Source organism: Portunus trituberculatus, chromosome 27, assembly GCF_017591435.1.
Source record: "Portunus trituberculatus isolate SZX2019 chromosome 27, ASM1759143v1, whole genome shotgun sequence".
NCBI classification, from domain to species: domain Eukaryota; kingdom Metazoa; phylum Arthropoda; class Malacostraca; order Decapoda; family Portunidae; genus Portunus; species Portunus trituberculatus.
Window position 1 is genome coordinate 2,253,814 of NC_059281.1, and position 20,000 is coordinate 2,273,813.

At 41.4% G+C, this 20,000-nt stretch overlaps 1 protein-coding gene across 11 annotated transcripts in view; it reads right to left on the reverse strand.

Moving 5' to 3' along the window:
• Positions 1-20,000, reverse strand: part of LOC123509836 — a 194,048-nt gene that overhangs the window by 134,932 nt on the left and 39,116 nt on the right. For 3 of the 11 annotated variants that reach the window (XM_045264404.1, XM_045264406.1, XM_045264403.1), the window contains exons 1-2: positions 14,869-15,188; positions 4,030-4,863 (exon numbers count right to left, since the gene is read on the reverse strand). The exons of 2 other annotated variants lie outside the window; for them this stretch is intronic. In XM_045264404.1, coding sequence (XP_045120339.1) covers positions 4,030-4,330 — 301 coding nt within the window. In that variant the 5' untranslated portion in view covers positions 4,331-4,863; positions 14,869-15,188. Of the gene's footprint in view, positions 1-4,029; positions 4,864-14,868; positions 15,199-20,000 lie in introns of those variants that run through there. 6 more of the 11 variants (XM_045264410.1, XM_045264399.1, XM_045264408.1 and 3 more) reach the window with 5 other exon arrangements.

Here is a 20,000-nt window from a genome sequence, read left to right on the forward strand (position 1 = left end):
TCTTACTCTTCTTTCCTCTTCCTGCCAATTTTATCCCTCCCCGTCTCCCTATTGATTCCTCTCTATTCTCCTCCTGCTTCTCTCCCTCCACTCCTCAATTCCACTTCCCTCCATCGCTCACGTCTGCTCCAGCGTTCCACCTCCACCTGACCATCACACCACCATCACCCGGTCCCAACACTACCATTACTGCTACCACTACCACCACTGCCAACAACAACAACAACAACAACAACACTGAAGGCAGACTTGTGATGGAAAGAGGAAAGAAAAAAGAAGATAGGTAAGAAAGAAAGCTGACACACTCCGCCGCTGAACTGTGACTCTCCTCCTCCCACCCTCCCAATACTCAGCAGCCTCGCCAGCACAGTGTTAGGGTGCAAAGAATAGTAGAAAAGCAGTAAATGGCTTCTTCTTCCTCCTCCTCCTCCTCCTCCTCCTGCTGGTTCTTTTCTGCTACATAGGCGATATTACAGTGTCTTGTCGGAGCTGCCTTGCCGTGTCGATGTGTAAGAAGGCACGTAGACACACACACACACACACACACACACACACACACACACACACACACACACACACACACACAATAAAATGATACTCTCTTTTTTTTACCCGTTCGTGAAAAAAAAAAAAAAATAGGTAAAGGGATCAAAAAGAAAAGAAACGAAATCATACATACGAATACACCAACACTCCCACAACTCCACACATACCTGTTCCCCTCTGAGCGGCTGGGGGGAAGAGGGGAGACGAGGGGAGATGAGGGAAGAAGTAGGATGAGTAGGGGGAGATAAAGGAAGATGAGGAAAGAAGAGATGAGAGGATCGGATATAAGGGGAGAGGAGGGGAGAAGAGAGGAGAGGAGGGAAGAAGAGGGGAGAGGTGGGCATTGACGAGGGTTGGGTGTTGCTTCCCTCAACTTCTCTCCCCTCTCTCCCCTCTCTCAGCCACAAGACAACCCGCCAGGTTGACACACGGAACTATAGAAATGAAATATAACTAAAAAGAATATCAAGGAAAAATGTCATAAAACATGCTACTAAAAGAATACAACTATAACTGACTAAATAGTTATTAAAAAACAAGGCAAAAAATCATAAAAAAAAGATAACATAATAATCAACTAACTAAATAACTAATTAAATCGTAAAACAAGAAAGAAAACCGGAAAAAGTAACTAGCAACATTCAAATTCCTAGATAAGCAAATAAACGAATAATAACCGTAAAGTGCCAGATAAAAAAAATAAACAAAACAAAATAGTACATAGAGTAAACACAACAGTAGCAATATAGGAATACTGTAGCATGATATGCGTACGTATGTAGCTTTGTGTGCATGTACGAGTACAGCAGTGTTATTATTAAAGCTATCTAAATATTTCCTGTAGCTACCTTTCTATATATAATCTGGGCTCGTCAGAGGATGCTCTTCACGACAGAAAATTAAGTGTATTTTGTCTGTCTCATTTTCTTTGTAGTATCATATAGAAACAGCAAACAAAGAAGTGTTCGTTGTTTTCCTACACTATTTTCTAAGGGTTGGCTGCACGGAACACTTATTTCATTATTATTATTATTTTTTTTTTTTTTACGGTAAGGCCTATAGCGCCTGTAGGCACACTTTAAGAGTGTATGGGAAGCGCTGTTAAGCTTCCGCCCATTAGTGGCGCAGGCAATTTTATTTATAGTGGTACCCATATTAGGGCCCATATCACCACCCAAGTGCATCTTTGGTGGAGCCACCTGGAATCCAAACCATCGTTAGAGCTGTGATACATATATATTAATTCCATCTTTTTTTTTTTTCTTCATACGGTTAGTTTTGCCAATACTTTGTGTCAATAAGTTCTTTCTTCGTGACACTATGTCGGGTCTGCCTCTGCCTTGGCGTGTCTAAAGGACTCTCATATAATGCCTGATGAACGATACCCGCCTTCAAAATTACCTCTAAGGCATCCCCTTCCTGTCGCCCTTCTTGCCGCGTCACTCCACTTCTCTCTCTCTCTCTCTCTCTCTCTCTCTCTCTCTCTCTCTCTCTCTCTCAAGTGTCGATCCTTCTTCCCAGCCCCGTCATGCTTCATTGCTCCCTCCCCTACTTCCGTCCCTCTCCAGCTCCCCCTCACCTCTCCCAAGTCCCCTCACGCCTCTTTTCCACAATCGCTCAATGCCCATCATGTTGATTAGCACATGATTACTTCTATCCACCTCCTCCCCACAATCCCGCCCGTCCATAAGCGATCAAATGACCCTCATACGAACAGCTAGTGTTTGGTTCTTGCCTAAGGAAGGAAGACCAATGCTACGGCCACGCCTCGCCGCAGTGCTGATCAGTCATAACCATCTCACTGTTCTTATCATTGTGTTGAGAAGGGCCGATCTGTGAATTTTGTTGAGTTTTAACCATTCGCCACACTCTAAAGTCGAAAGAGGGCGAGCGTGGTGAGACAGTTTTGCACTTTACTATACCATTTTGTCCTTTTTCCTCCTCAGATGAACCTTATGGACAAAATATGCATAAGAGGGGAAACATTGAACTAAACTAAACTATTGAACTAAAAACACTGAAACAATGTAAACATTTCTGTCGGTTTCATTTCGCAGGAAAAAAGTTATGGCAGTGTTGATTAATGTAGCGTCTGACTCTCTCTCTCTCTCTCTCTCTCTCTCTCTCTCTCTCTCTCTCTCTCTCTCTCTCTCTCTCTCTCTCTCTCTCTCTCTCTCTCTCTCTCTCTCTCTCTCTCTCTCTCTCTCTCTCTCTCTCTCTCTCTCTCTCTCTCTCTCTTCTGTCGTCTGTCAATACGAAGTCTGACTCACAGGGGACGGAGTCGGGAGAGGCGACAGCCCTAATATCCACTGGTCCTAAGCTTCCACGCTCGCTAATTAATTTGTCTTATCTACCAAGAGAAATCAATCACAAAAATATGAGGAAAAAAAGTTATCGTAAACTAGTGTTATGAGTCCTCGCCGCCCGCCAATCCAGGTGGGTGCGGCGCCTCTGGCTCACAGGTAATCATAGCACTCCCCTGGTGCCAATGTACACTAGCACTCCAACACTCACACGTTTTGATGGCCACACTCAACACTTCTTGCAATATTAGTGTAATACTTAACGGCGCCATGCACGTTGTTATAACACAAGTACGCGGCGTCAGCTCCAGGCGGGATGTACTGTATCACACCACGGCCACACCGTGCACGCCAGGACGCTCCCGCCGCAACCACACACCGGGATTGCCGATGACGTCATGGTATGTTGCTGTTTGGACCCCTGGCGGTAGGTGGCCACTACGACCCTAGTAATGAGTGAAAAATATTGAATTACCATAATTCTTATCGCATGTCAGCTTTACCAGGACAGTTATCCATAGATGTACATTCATTATGAACTGCACTGTATGTGTTTGAGCCTATTAATACCAGTAAAGCCCCTCGAGCGATGATCGCAGGAGAGAGAGAGAGAGAGAGAGAGAGAGAGAGAGAGAGAGAGAGAGAGAGAGAGGCACCCCGCACGACTACTGCTCTAGCTCAAAACTCTGCGAGAGTCCAATGGCTGTGCTCTATAACGTTGGATAAGAAATGTTCATTTTATTTTTAGTTTATGTGACCGTCAGCTGTTCAATATAAATTGCCCTAAACACACACACACACACACACACACACACACACACACACACACACACACACACACACAACCATAAGCTACTGTTTTTTTTTTTTTCCATTGCAGTAGTAAATGGACGGCTGAGCGTGACGACGTAATGGCTCCCGCTCCGGAAGCAGTGATCAAGAACACAGGTGCGAATTTCAAGTGAATAGAGAGTGACCATGACGGGGGTACCGTGAGGGGCACGCAAGCCAAGCAGAAAAATGTTAATTGACAGACCTGCGCGTGTCTTGGTGATGAGATGCTGTGATGCAAAGTTAATAAAGGGAATGAAGAGAATTGGAACACTGAAGATAAGGAGGTGAGGACCATGTGTTCGAGGATGAGACGTACAACATGTGCGGGGCAGCAAGGTCAGCTTACCTTGGGTGAGGAGACATGCGTAGTGGTCTCCGAGTGTGGCAAGCTGGACCCCCACCGCGTGTAGGTACGCCAGGAGGTCGGTGGCGCCGGCGGGTGGGCCATGGGCGCAACACACAAATGGATCTGGGAGAAGGGTGAAGCGCTCGTGACGTGCCGACACGGAGAAGATAAGGGCGTTGAACTGAGGCTCGAGGGTGTAGTGGATCATGGCTGCGACGGAGGGGGCCGAGGACCCGCACCAGCCACCCTCACCCGCCGCACCACGCCAGCACCACCGCCACCCACCACCTACACTCAACATAGAGAGCCGCCCGGCAGCCGGAAAGCATGGGCGGCCCCCTCCGCCCTACCGCTCGTCACTATCACTGAGTTCACTTTCACAACCACGTCGTTCGACTTTGTTCGCCGAGGGGCTTTACAACTCAAGACACACTGTAGTCCGTGCACACATGTTACGCTAAAGTGACGCTTAACTCGTGGAGAGGAGGCGTGGCGCTGCTAAGTCTGTGACGACAACTAGGAACAGCTGTCGTCAGCGTCAAGGAGCTTTGCTGGTTCAGGCGACGCTCGCAGTGCTCAACGCCGAACCTTCTGTCTGTCTTCTTGTCACTGACAGGGGACGTGTCATGGGAAACGACGCTAGCGGAGCGGGGAAGTAAGAGCCTCCCTGGGGGCGAGGTAGTGGCACCAGTCGCTGCGGGGATCAGCTGGCGGCGGCATGGTGGTGATGCTGCACAGGGGGCATGCTGGTGGTGAGGCTGGTCGTGATGGGCGTGCCAGAGAGGGCCAATGGTCAATTCTTGCGCGCCGTTGACAGTCACAGAAGCAGTGGTCCTGCGCGGCGGAGAGACCAGCTGTTAGTTCATACCAAACAGGCTGCGGCGAGCCGCCATGCATGGCTACAGTGATCATTAGATTAGGTTACACAAGTTACTACAAGACTACTAACATCTACTGGTAGTGGTCACTGGTTAATAGACTATTGAGTGTCACTGTGTTCTTATGTGAACTGTGGATGATGTAAGGTTAATAATATTTTGCCACAAAATGTTAAGGCTATTGAATGCTACTACATGGAATAGTAATTCGTGCTGCACACACTGTTAAAGTTATTTTAAGTTATCCACACACGTGTTAAAGTAACTGGTTATGCCCTAGGGCCACAACTGCTACGAAAAGAAAGAGAAGTGACCAATTCACGCCTCTGCTGCCACCACGTCTACGTGTATACTACTACCACATAACCGTCATTGCAATGCCAGTAAGAACGCGGGAATGCAATGGTGACTTTCTTACTGCAGCAGCTGAGGTACAATCCTACCTCTTCAAGCTAAAACATTCACCATTCCCCATGCTTCCCATCCCCGCTGCAGCATCCACAGCCCCATATCCTGGGGAGCGCGGCCTTGTAGGCACAACGTGACGCGCCCTTTGTCATTCCCCGCCTCCATCACATCGCAAAGTAGCGTGCGGGAGAGGTCCCTCTCCACTCAAAATTACCTTAAGTTTTAAGCATTCTTCTACTATCGTCATTACTGCCACATTTTCGTAGCTACACTAAAATAAATTCGAAAGAATCTCATGAGGAAATATATTCATTAATTAGTTAAATTAAACAGAATAAACGAATAAACGAAAAAAAGAATAATAATAGCAAAACAAAAGAAAAAACACACGACGAACAATGCCAAAAAAGAGAAAAGAAATCTGAAAAACAACACGAAATAAACAATAAGTATGAGAAACTATAAAGACGCAGCGAAAAAAAAAAAACATTGATAACAAGACAAAAGAATAAACCATTAAGAAACCCTCAGGCTTGAGAAGATCCACGGCAAAGGAAAACTATAAGGCATAGATAAGCGTAAACCAAAATTGAAGAGAGAGAATTTTAAAGAAAGAAAGGAAAGTAGACGAGGTTAACTTAGATAGTGTAAATATAGGTAAGATGAAGTAACTGAGACAATGTAAAAGTAAGTTTCACAAGGTATGGAAAGGTTAAGTATAAGGTAAAATGAGGCAAAATAAGGTAAATTAACGTAAGGAAATATAAAGTGAAGTAAGATAAGATACTCAATGGTAAGGTAAGATAAAGTAAGGTAAGGTACGGCTAAGTAAGACAGGGGTAAATAAAGATTATGGTAACGTAAATTTAGGTATGGCGAGATAAAACAAGGTAAAGATGTGTTAGGTAAGTTATGAAAGGTGACACAAAGAAATAGTAACTCCTCTCTCACTCATAACCAAGGAACTTAAGATCACAAGTACACGTGTGTTATTCACCACGGTCGTCTGCTGGTCATCCAGCCAGACTTTCCCCTACGGAAAGAGCTCAGAGCTCATACTGACCGATCTTCGGGTAGGATTGAGATCACATCATACACCACACACACCGGGAGAGCGAGGCCACAACCCCTCGAGTTACATCCCGTACCTATTTACTGCTAGGTGAACAGAGGCTATAAAAAAAAAAAAAAAAAAACCAAATTGATTAAGAGGCACGCCCATTTGCCTGGCCGCTCCCGGAACTTGAACCGGGGCCCTCTCGGTTGTGAGCCGAGCGTGCTACACTACGCGGTGTGTGTGTGTGTGTGTGTGTGTGTGTGTGTGTGTGTGTGTGTGTGTGTGTGTGTGTGTGTGTGTGTGTTGCACTACAGCAGTTCATCATAACAACCGCAAGTGACGTCACACATGTTGATCATAAGAAAAATCTCAATTATTTAACAAGACAGAGCACTGGCCTAGTAGTAGTAGTAGTAGTAGTAGTAGTAGTAGTAGTAGTAGTAATAGTAGTAGTAGTAGTAGTAGTAGTAGTAGTAGTAGTAGTAGTAGTAGTAGCAGCAGTAGCAGTAGTAGTAGTAGTAGTAGTAGTAGTAGCAGCAGCAGCAGCAGCAGCAGCAGCAGCAGCAGCAGCAGCAGCAGCAGCAGCAGCAGCAGCAGCAGCAGTAGTAGCAGTAGCAGTAGTAGTAGCAGCAGCAGTAGTAGTAGTAGTAGTAGTAGTAGTAGTAGTAGTAGTAGTAGTAGTAATAGTAGTAGTAGTAGTAGTAGTAATAGTAGTAGTAGTAGTAGTAGTAGTAGTAGTAGTAGTAGTAGTAGTAGTAGTACCGAATCTCTCTCTCTCTCTCTCTCTCTCTCTCTCTCTCTCTCCCCCCACACACACACACACGATTCCTCATCACTTACGTATGTATTGTATTTATGAAGTAAAGATTCACGGTTTTGATAAACATAAGTCACGAAGCTTCGCGAACACACTTCATCCTCTTCCCCAAAAAAATATCAAACTTGGTGTCTCTCCCCAGCAGCTTTGTTAGGGAACAAGTGAGCTATGTGGTTCGTTCGCGCCTTGCTAACCTCGCTCTGATCTGCTCCTATTCATCTTGTATTCACTAGTATGCTTATCCCTTGTATTGCTATACTGAAGCAGAAGGTAGAGAGCTGCTCTTGGTGTTTGTTATGTTGTTAAAAATAAATGTGACCCTTATTCTACCTCTTGCAAAAAATTGTAAACGAGATGCTTGATGGAATTTGATTTGTCTCTTAAAAATAACAACTAGGATGATTGATTATAGTTTGTTAATAAATTTATTTAATAATTTGCTTTAGTTATGTTTCTTTGATTTATTATGTGAGAAGTTATGATTATCTGCAGGTATGCTGCACTTACATTGCTACATTGGTCTCCAATACAGTGACAGTTTCATGCTTAAGCGGTGGAGACGCGGGAGCGCGCGCCACGGGTGGCGGTCATTAAGGCAGGTGGACGTGGTAGGTTGGTTTCCGGTCATTTCGCCCACACGACCAGTTCGCCCATATCAAAAAGTCGTTTCGCCCAAAGTCAGTTCGCCCACACTGAGGAGTCAGTTCGAACACACTGAGGAATCAGTTCGCCCACACCGAGGAGTCAGTTCGCCCACACTGAGGAGTCAGTTCGCCCACATCAAGGAGTCAGTTCGCCCACACTGAGGAGTCAGTTTTCCCACAACAGATCATTATCTCAGAGAGAGAGAGAGAGAGAGAGAGAGAGAGAGAGAGAGAGAGAGCAGCCAAATGTCAAGTGGCGTTGTTTTAAGTATTTCTTCTGTATTTTCTCCACAAGATAGAAGAGGTTGGGCTTCAAGTGACGTATACCCACGATGAAGCAACGTACAACTTCTTACGAAAGCTGATGGCTCTTCCATTTCTGCCGGAGACCGAAATTCCTGCGATGTTTCAATGACTTTCATCCAAAGTAACGGGTACTCGAGTACGCCAAGTATTAAACTGCATTGAAAGAACCTGGATCGACGGCTCTCTGTGGCCACCTTCCACTTGGAGTGTATTCCAGAAATCTGTGCGTATATACCAATAATGACATTGAAGGGTGGCATAATAGGCTAAATAAACGTGCAGCAGGTAAAAGTAGTTTATAGTTTTATGTATTGATAAACCTGCTGCATAAAGAAGCGCTATTAACATATTTACATATAAGATTGGTGTCCGAAAGAAAGCTCAGCAGGATTCAACGAAAACTTTATAAGGACCTTCAGACAAAATTACTCACTCTTTGTTTGGGACGAATACGTGATGGGCGAAAGATCAGCGTTTAAGCTTCTGAAGTCATGCTCTTATTTGAATGGGCCAAAAGCGTAATGTTTCCTATCTTACTTTGAGTACTAAATATATTTTATTTTACTTTTAGAATACAAAGTGTTTTTAATACATGATTTGTTTTTAGATGATGTCATTTCTACATGAATTTTATATGAATGTCTACTCGCAGCATTTATTTTACTTTTAGAATTCAGATAAACCCCTTTAAATATAAGATAGTGTTTTGTATGAACTGACTCCTGAGTGTGGGCGAACTGACTCGTGAGTGTGGGCGAACTGATTCCTCGGTGTGGGCGAACTGACTCAACTTGTGGGCGAACTGACTTGTGGGCGAACTGACATGTGGGCGAAATGATCGTAAAGCGGTGGGTTCACTCACTGATTGATTAAAATTGAGCGGCACCCTAATAAAGGTCACTGTCTTTCAAGTACCACTATTTCCCGCCTGTGATCACCTCACAGGCCTCCACCAGGGTTCATAGGATCTATGGGATCGTCGAAGCCCGAAAACAAACAACAAACAACAAGTACCACTATTTTGACTGTTAAGCATAATTGCTATCACCATTTTCACTACTACTACTACTACTACTACTACTACTACTACTACTACTACTACTACTACTACTACTATCATTACCGTAACAAAACGACAACTATACTACATAAGCAATAACGCATGGTCTGTGGGATGGAGGGTTACAACACCTAATAAGAAACAAATATATGGACGTCACTGAGAGCCGAGTGTCATGTCAGCGTCGGAATTCAAATAAATAATGTGCAAACTTTCTCTCGCTATCTTCGTGTGTGTGTGTGTGTGTGTGTGTGTGTGTGTGTGTGTGTGTGTGTGTGTGTGTGTGTGTGTGTGTGTGTGTCCATGTCCCTCCAATTCCGCGTACAGAAACGTGACATGAGTTTTCCACTGGCACATGAATAATTAAAAGTGATCGTTTTATAGTATGATATTCTAATTTTCTATAGTTAATTTTATTTTTCCTCTGATCTTTCTTTTATTGATTTTTCTTACATAGTTTTTCTCTTTTCTTATTTTCATCTTTTATATGAATTTCTCATACATGATTTTTCATTTTTCTGCCTATTTTTAATCTTATTATTCTTCAATTTCATCTCTATAGAGAACTCGTAATGTTCTCACCTTTATTCAGATGAGGTAAACAGCACACGTGTATTCAGAGAGGTACAGGGAAAAATATCAAAATAAAACACGTCCTAAGCCAGAAAAAAAAAAAAAATAAGAAAGTATTGCAAAATAAAGGGATAGAAAAAAATTGATTCACTTTAAGTCTGTTTTTTTCCTCGGTGTTAAAAGTAAAAAAAAAAAAAAAAAGTTTATTTAGGTCTCACAAAAAGACTGAGATTATTAGCTTAAGCCATAGCGTGGACTACAGTCACTACACTGAGGGCTGTTTGGCTCTACCGTGACGCTACTGTGAAGTGAACATTGTACTGTACACACGTCTTCATACACGAAAAGTGAGTCTCAGAACAAACTTAGGATATATATATATATATATATATATATATATATATATATATATATATATATATATATATATATATATATATATATATATATATCATGATGATGATGGTAATAAAAATAATGACAATAACAAAAATAACAATAATAGTAACAACAATGATACTGATAATAATAACGATAATAATAATAATAATAATAATAATAATAATAATAATAATAATAATAATAATAATAATAATAATAATAATAATGATAATAATAATAATAATAACAACAACAACAACATTAATAATAATAATGATAATAAAGATAATAAAAAATATAATAGTAATAATAATAATAATAATAATAATAATAATAATAATAATAATAATAATAATAATAAAGAAAATAATAAACATGATAATAATAAACATGATAATAATAATAACAATATCAATAATAATAATAATAATAATAATAATAATAATAATAATAATAATGATAATAATAATAATAATAACAATAATAATAATAATAATAATAAAAGAAGAAGAAGAAGAAGAAGAAGAAGAAGAAGAAGAAGAAGAAAATCCATTTGACAATAAAAACACATAGTAAACAGCCATGCACAAAATGGATAAAACCATAGAGTTTTGAATATACCTTCAAGCGATAATGCAATATGATAAACAAACGAAAAAATAGGATATTGAAATCGAAAATAAGAAAAAAAGACCAATAAATGTAATAAAAAGAAAATGAACGTAGATGCAAAACTAATTGAGGAAATGAACCAAAATGCAAAGTTAAAATGTAAAAACAGATCAAGGAAAAAAAAAATTGGAAGAAGACGAAGTGATGCGTTTTTTTTGTTCAATAATCCTACTAATCCGCCAGGATACCCACACATCACGGGTCCTGGACAAAGGCCTTCACCAGCCCACCCCACTCTCTCTCTCTCTCTCTCTCTCTCTCTCTCTCTCTCTCTCTCTCTCTCTTTCAGTACGGAATCTCCTCATGAATAATATAAACGAATGAACTTTGTCTGTCTGTCTGTGTGTGTGTGTGTGTGTGTGTGTGTGTGTGTGTGTGTGTGTGTGTTTGTTTATCATATTGTGAAATCGTACCGTGACGAAGGGTATTTGTGTATGGATGTAGGCAGTGGATTGTGTAGCATAAGAAAAAAACAACAACGTCGTCGTCGTCGTCGTCGTCGTTGTAGTAGTAGTAGTAGTAGTAGTAGTAAATACAAGTGTGTGTGTGTGTGTGTGTGTGTGTGTGTGTGTGTGTGTGTGTGTGTGCGAGTGTGGTGATTGTTAGGGTTGATGACCTGCAAGCATCACCAGGTCACCGTGATGTCTTCAGGGTCTTCCTCCCAACGATACTTTCACGGCCACGCCACTCTGACGCAACACCTCAGCTTCAACATTCCCTCCCTCCACCCGGGTGTCACTCATACTCACTCCCTGAACTACGATGTCTGACTCACTTACTTAAAATGACTTGTAGACCGACTCGAATGGAAATAAAGGAAAACAAAATTAGAACGAATAGCAACTTACTTGTTACTCATTACAAGGTCGTTAAAGATAAGTTGTATACAATATCTAATCGATTCCTGTCAAAGTGTTAGGGTCTATCACGGCATATAGCACCTCCACGTAAATGAAAAAATGAAATAAATAAATAAATAATCCATAAAGGAAGACCCGCAATGATACTCGTCAGCTCGCTTTCTCAAACAACTGTCATTATCAAGTCTTTTTTTATTTTATTTTTTTTTGAAGGACAGAAAAATTATCGAAAGTCATTGTCAAAACTATACTACCTTCATGAAACGTCTTTGTAATTTTATAGTGTATAATAATAACATGTACTGGAACCTGCTACAAGAAGTCATCAGGATTAGACATAGAGGTTTTAGAAAATACACATCCTTTATCTTTCTTCTTCATAAACTCCTTATCATTAACCAGTGGAACTCCCAATCCCCTTTATTCTGCTCCCACACCATCACTTAACGCCGCCACTTGCCCTTCACCAATCCCTATCTCCTTTACCCAGCTTCCCTCCCCTCAACAACTGACGCCTACGAGATATGAACTTCCATCTATCTCCTTTAACTACCAAACTTTCTAAAAAAAAAAAATAATATCTGCCACTCATTACTTGAAACAACTTACAGATAAATTTTCTAATATGTTAGACTATTTACCATTGACTTTTAATGCGCAATAAAGGCCTATATATGCAGTGAGAATATACATTGAAGATTTAACATACATATCATCCAGCATTGCATTGCAAACACTCACATTCCTACTTAACTATGAGCAACTCCTGTTTGACTTAACTTTATCTCGAATTTATCCACTCTGACTCTCATCTAACTCACATGTCCTAGAAGTTCATTTTATATAAATACCTCCAGTCATGATCTTGTTACGAAGCTTAAAATAAGACGTATCTTTTTGGCTAGCAATATTTATAATCTTCTTAAGACTGACAGAAATATGGTGTTACACTCTATGCAACCCCTCATATGTTTACCTGGGCACTCGCAGGAAGTTATTGTGAAGTTACTTGCTCTGTTACTAAAGGACAGTTGTGTCTTATGAGTACGTCACAGGACTGCCAGATGGAACACAAACAGCCACTCAAAAGAAAGAGGATCGCGTTGTTCAAAAGAGTGATATATATATATATATATATATATATATATATATATATATATATATATATATATATATATATATATATATATATATATAGAGAGAGAGAGAGAGAGAGAGAGAGAGAGAGAGAGAGAGAGAGAGAGAGAGAGAGAGAGAGAGAGAGAGAGAGAGAGAGAGAGAGAGAGAGAGAGAGAGAGAGCATCAAAGCTTACATTTCATTCTACCAAGTAAGTAAACAATTGTATAGCAGGAAATTATCTTTTTATAATACGAAGAAGTTCAAAAAGAATTCCTATCATGTCGAAAAATAAACTAATAAACTAATGAACTAAATAAAACATAAAGTCGTAAAGACAAAAAATGAAAAAGAAAAAAGAAAACACAATATATCAAAATAACTATCTTGGCAACTTATAGGGATTTTTGTCTTGTCAAAAAAAAAAGAGCTAATAATAACAATACTAATGATGATGATGATAATAATAATAATGACTAATAATATTATTGTTGATCAAAAACATAATAATAATAATAATAATAATAATAATAATAATAATGATGATAATAATGATAATAATAATGATGATGATAATAATAATAATGATAATAATAATAATAATAATAATAATAATAATAATAATAATAATAATAATAATTACAATAATGATAATAATAATGATAAATCGTAATTCCTTTCTTCACTCGGCGAGAAAAATGACTATCCTGGTAAACCGACTCTCGTCCTGATAAAGAAGTCAATCTTGAGATACTAAGCATTTATGTAAAATAAACAAATGGCATTTTTTCCCCGCAAAACATTAAGTAATTTGATACGCTAACTTTCTATCTTAAAATAAGAAAAGATAACTAACTAAAATAGACTAAAGACTAACTATCTTGCTCTCAAACTCAAAAAATGCACAAGCCAAAACCTACTTTCCAGACAAACTCGCAGTAATTCTCGTTTTGTCACGGTAAGAGAACCTAATATCTGTCCACACCAACAAAGAGTAAGTTCCCGTCTTGACAAACAAAAATACATATTCTCAAAGTAGAGTGCTCTCCATCCTCGCACGAACTTCAACTTTAAGACCAACACACAGAGGGATTTATCCACATGGCAGAGAAATTGCGATGGATTCGGTGGGATAGTCAGTGCATATCGATAACTTATCGTTGCGTAGAAGGATCACCCAGGTCAGCCTAATTATTTCGTTAGAATTTGAGTCATTCAGAAAGTAATCACACGATGGTCAGCCATATCAGTTACTTTTGGAATTGGTAAAATAATGTTAGGATAGATTACATTAGATTACATTACAACTACTTTAGGTTTGCTTAAGATAAACTAGTTAGTGTAGATTAGATAAAGTTAGGTTAAGGTTAGGTTGGGTTAGGTTTGAATAGATCAAATGATTCGAAAAAGAAGAGGGAAGAATCTATCCACACAAAATGTCAACCTGCATCTTGCTATTTGTAACAAAGGTTAGCACAGTGTAAGGAGCGCTGTACCCTTAGTAACAAGACTATCCTGTTCTTTAATGAGTCACCCCTGACTGTCGCCACGCCAGGTGCGCTCAGGTAAGGTGCGAAATGTACAAGGAAGTGGGCGTGTCTCTGGCGATTGCGCCACGACCTTACCGGGGACTCCTGGAGCCTCACGCTGTCACCATTCATAGCACACCGACACACGCACCTAAATAGTTTCTTGTGAGAGTCTGAAACAAACCGCACCTTTTACTCACAAAACGAACATCACTAAGAAGGATTTCAAGGAAGTCTGAGTCCTGATGTGTGTTTTCTGCCACTACGTAACTCTGACAATAGATACACTCAATATCGGAGGTCGATCACGGGTCACGGGACACCGACCACACACATAAAGATCCCTGTGTGTTCCTGCCTTGTCTCGTCTCGTCTTTGAGCACATCAGGTCACGGCGGAGTCAGCACAACACCAACTTTCCGATACACAACCAGTGACACTCCTGGAAACCTTACATAACCTAAAGTGAAGATTTCCTTCAAGAACACAAGCACATTTGTAACAAAAAAAAAAAAAAAGCCGCACATATATTCTTACTTCTCCTTCGGTGTCGGATCGAAGCCCCTCGTGGCACCGCCGGGGGAGGGGAATACACACGCCACTCACCCGAGAGGTTACCGACAAGTTTCTCGTGGGGAGGTAAAAGAAAGTCCTCGTTAGCACCACGTCTTTGGGTAATTCATTTTCGCATACAGCCCTGATGATCTTGCCCCTCCACCGGTCAGCACTTTCACCATCACCCGCGCACGTAATCGCGGGGAAACAGTTCTAACAATCGTCTCCTTCGATATCTTCCTCCACCTCTTCCATAGTCTCCTCGCGACGCTTACGACACCGGTGCAGTTCAGGGGAGGCACTAGCGACGCCCCACACACCGCGGCCGATCACCCCAGCTGCCAGTTAACACTTGCACTGCCTTCACTCCGTGTATTTATTTACCTGATTCCAACATTTGCCTGAAGACCTCACTCACCCTGACTAAACATTACACAAAAAAGAAAATACTCATTGAGTGTGCAGAGCTCTGACAGTCAACGCATAAGTAAATGAAGCATATAAAGTGTACTCATAAAATTCCACTTGGCATCGGGTATATTATGAAACAGCTGAGCATCGACGGAGTCGGCGCCGCCCCTCCGTGCGTCGGTCGATCAATGACAACACTCGGCCGCCACCACCAGCCAGGGTGCCGCCGCTAGGGACACCACAGCACCCACGCACCGCAGCCTGGCTCTCGAACCTTACATCAGTGTCGGGAAGGGAGGTACTGGAAAGGGACATGGACTCAGATCTTAAAGCTTTCGGATGAAGGAAAAACTATAACGACAATCAATGGAGAAAATAAAGGGACCGAAGAGATGAAGAGATTGAGGAAGAAGGCAGAGAGGAAGGCGGGGAGAACATGGAAAGAGTAAATCAGGGGAAGGAGGGTCTGGAACGGAGAGTGTGGTTATGAATCTCTTGGGCACATGATACCATCTTTAAGCCTCCTCCTTGCACCGCAGCATTCCTCAGCACCCCCAGAGTCACTCCCACAGCTACAGTATCTGCCTGCCACGTGCCTCAACACAGCTCTTCATGCCCCTATCTTGCTCCTTTTACCGTTACCATGTATCTCCCTCACTAATTCCCACTTCTTTTACCGATCAAAGTCCTATCTCTGCACCACCTCGTTAACCTCCCATGCATTCTTCTCTATTCAGCTTTTATGTCTTCTCTGCACGTCCCTGGCAACCATCCATGTCTCTGAGGTACAAATAAGTAGCAAATAACTTAGCCTCCCAACAACGTAGTTTCAGAGTTACATAAGATGTTGTTATTGTCAATAGGGGATTTCAACCATATCATTCTAGTAGTCTTGGGAAATGGTGTCAGGAGCTGGTGTCGACCGAGAGACTAAGAGGAATATAGAGGAATCGACTGAAATTTAGGGGCAAAACTGACTGAGAAAAGAATGAGATGGTTTGAAGAGTTGAAATGGGACTAAGGAAGACTGTGGGCCCACGAAATTGAGAAGGATTGAGAGAGATTGAAGAACTGAGAGGGACTAAGGAGTTGGATGGAGCAAGGAACTACGAAGGAATGAGAGCAGACCGAGAAGGAAGCGGAAGAGGAAAGGAAGGAGTGGGGGCGGAAGTGGTGTGTTTTATAGCCACGTTCTGAACTGTCACGGTAAACCCGATTCTGCCCTCAAGTTGTTGACTCACGCAGGGGAAGGATGCTCGCCAGTTCCTCGAAACACTGAATTGTCGATACATAGTCTTGTGAGAAAGTAAAATGTTTGAGACTGAGCTTTTCATTTTTCATTTCGTCTACGTGGCTCGTGTTGCATAAGGAGAGTATGAAAAGAGTGACGATGAGTAAACACAGGGTGACGTAGAAAGAAATAAAACAGAAATTAGAAATATACTTTTGTTTCATTCCGTCTTCCCTTTCAATACCACATTCTACCAGCCCTTGCTCTTCGTTATTATACCATACTTCATAAAGACGTGCATATTAAAAATATCTATCGCCTAAAATAACACGTGAGAGAAATACACATTTTCATAACAAAATAATCATATTAAGCTCTTTCAAAATATTCTAAACACACACACACACACACACACACACACACCACGTAGTATAGTGGTTAGCACACGCTGTTCACAATCAAGAGGGCCCGGGTTCGAATCCGGGGCGCGGAGAGGCAAATGTACGAACCTCTTAATTTTTATCTCCTGTTCACCCAGCAGTTAATAGGTACGGGATGTAACTCGAGAGGATGTAGCGTCGCTGTCCCGGTGTGTGATGTGTGGTGTGGTCTCAGTCCTACCCGAAGATCGGTCAGGATGAGCTCTGAGCTCTTTTCGTAGGGAAAAGGCTGGCTGGGTGACCAGCAGACGGCTTGGTGAATAAAACACACACACACACACACACACACACACACACACACACACACACACGTTGAGTATGAATGGAAGGATGCTCATTCATTCCTCCAAACATTTCATTGCGGATATAGAAGTTTTATGAAAAAATACGCTATTCATTTGTAACAAGCTCCACTTACTAGTCTTCAAACAATAATGCACACTTTGCAATATTTACTCGCAAGTACAGAGTGATAAAATATATTGGCTTGGTGTCTTGCTGTAAATGTTGGCGGCTGTGTGGCGGCCGCGGCGAGGCGAGGTGTGTGTGCTACTGATCTGACGTCAGGCACGCATTCCTTGCTGCTCCAGGAGGGATAGCCTTCCGTGTGCAAGCTGATGACAAATGCTGAGTTATATATCCACAGTCCACACACATCCCCATTCTCTCTCTCTCTCTCTCTCTCTCTCTCTCTCTCTCTCTCTCTCTCTCTCACTAATTATTGATAAATAACTTTTAGTCCTTTATTACGAATTATACAAAAACTATATGAACGGAGGAAGCAGAGTTAAGTGAAGTGACAATTATGTCAGTTATAGTAGCTAACATGTGTGCTATTCATGTCTTTTAAAACATCATATGCCAGTTGTTGCAAATAGGTATTTTCCTAATAGCGCATATCTGAGGTAACCTGGATAAAATCATATTGTTTTATGGCAATTAACTCCAGTAAGTGACAGGTGGATTTTCAATTACCTTCGTCCATTAAAAACAAATATATGTATTTTATCGCATCATGAGTTTTATATAGGCATCATCTTATATTCGTTTTATCGCTTCTTTCCTTACTCTCCTGATTGTTTTTTTGTCTTTTTCTCCCTATTTCTTTTGTTTTGTCTCTTTCTCACTTCTATTCTTTCTGATTATAACAAGTATGGTTTATTTTTTAACTTTCATACTTTCATGACGCTGACAATCACCCATATATCGAGCTCAAATAATCGCAAGTGAGCGTCCATTTAACCTGCCAGAAATATTTATTTGAGTGTTGTGTCAGGTAACGAGTGCACTCTTTAACACACCATCAGGACGTCGCTCACAGGAAAACACACGGACACCGGAAAGAATAAAGGGGAATTTCGGTGTGGGAGAGGGAAACAGGTGAGGAAAGGGAGCGGGAACAAGGGTGAGTGGATGGGAGGAGGGAAAAATTTAAGGAGTGAGACCGAGAGACAAAGGTATTCAGGGTTAGGAGAACAAGAAGCTACAAAGAGAGGGAAGGGGTTTGCAAGGAGGAGGGGTTTGCAGGATAGGGGAGATTGGCTGGGGAATGAGATGAGGAGCAGCAAGGGTTGATTAACAGAACCTCACACATGCTAACCTCCTTCAACCTCAATAGCAGTTTAAACCTAAGCTTATTTATAGACCTAAGCCCTCAGTGCAGCCCAGCCACAGTCAAAGATATAGCGAGGAAGCTCGAGCAAGAAACAGATCGATAAAGCAAAAAATAAAAAAATAAAAAAGTTATCAAGAAAAAGTTAAGAAAGGAAGAAGTGGAAAAAGGAAAGATATAAAGAAAAAAGGGAAAGATACACACACACTCACACACACATACACACACACACACACACACACACACACACACACGGCCCGGTAGCTCAGTGGTTAGAGCACTGGCTTCACAAGCCAGAGGACCGGGGTTCGATTCCCCGGCCGGGTGGAGATATTTGGGTGTGTCTCCTTTCACGTGTAGCCCCTGTTCACCTAGCAGTGAGTAGGTACGGGATGTAAATCGAGGAGTTGTGACCTTGTTGTCCCGGTGTGTGGTGTGTGCCTGGTCTCAGGCCTATCCGAAGATCGGAAATAATGAGCTCTGAGCTCGTTCCGTAGGGTAACGTCTGGCTGTCTTGTCAGACTCTGCAGCAGATCAAACAGTGAATTACACACACACACACACACACACACACACACACACACCAGAACCACCACCACCACCACCAAGACGATAACAGCAACATTTTTTTCCTTCTTTTATCCACTTCTTATTTCCCTTTCTTCATTCTTTCTCTCAGTATTCCTCTTCCTCTCTTCTTATTTCTCTTTCCTTTATGTTTTTATCTTGTCTTCCATCCATTCCTACCTTCTCTATTTGTACACTTTCCTTGTTTCAAACTTCCATTAACTTCCCTATTCCACAATTTCCTTCTTTGCTTTCCTATTTTTTTCTCTATCCTCTCCTCATATTTTCCCCATTCTTGCATTGTCTTTCTTTTTTTCTCTCTTTTTATCTCCTTTCCCTCATCTCCCCTCCCTTTTTTTTAGTCCCAACCCACCTCCGCCTTGTCACACCTCATTTCCTCTCCCTTCCTATCCCTTCCCTCCAGGCCTGCTGTAAAGAGAGTGACAGTCACTTCCACAGCCTTCCTTCTCTCTCGGTGTGAGGTTTCTGCCCTTTGTGATGTGCCTCTTACGAAAATACCACGAGGAGGAAGAGGAGGAGGAGGAGGAGGAGGAGGGGGCAGAAAAGAAGCAAAAAGATATTAAGTGAAACAAGTGATTATAATTGGATATACAGGTGAACATATAGACAGGAGAGATATGAATGTTTTACAATAATACATAATTAAAGGACATACATAAATACATACATTAATACAGACAGATACACAGGCTGACAATTAACATAATAGGTACAACGGGAGGAAAGATTTTAGAGATATGGGCAACACACACACGTAACAGAACAAAGAAAATCAATGTTTCCAGAACACCAAGTTTTTAAAGGGAAAAAAAAAAAAAAACATTGAGCCAAA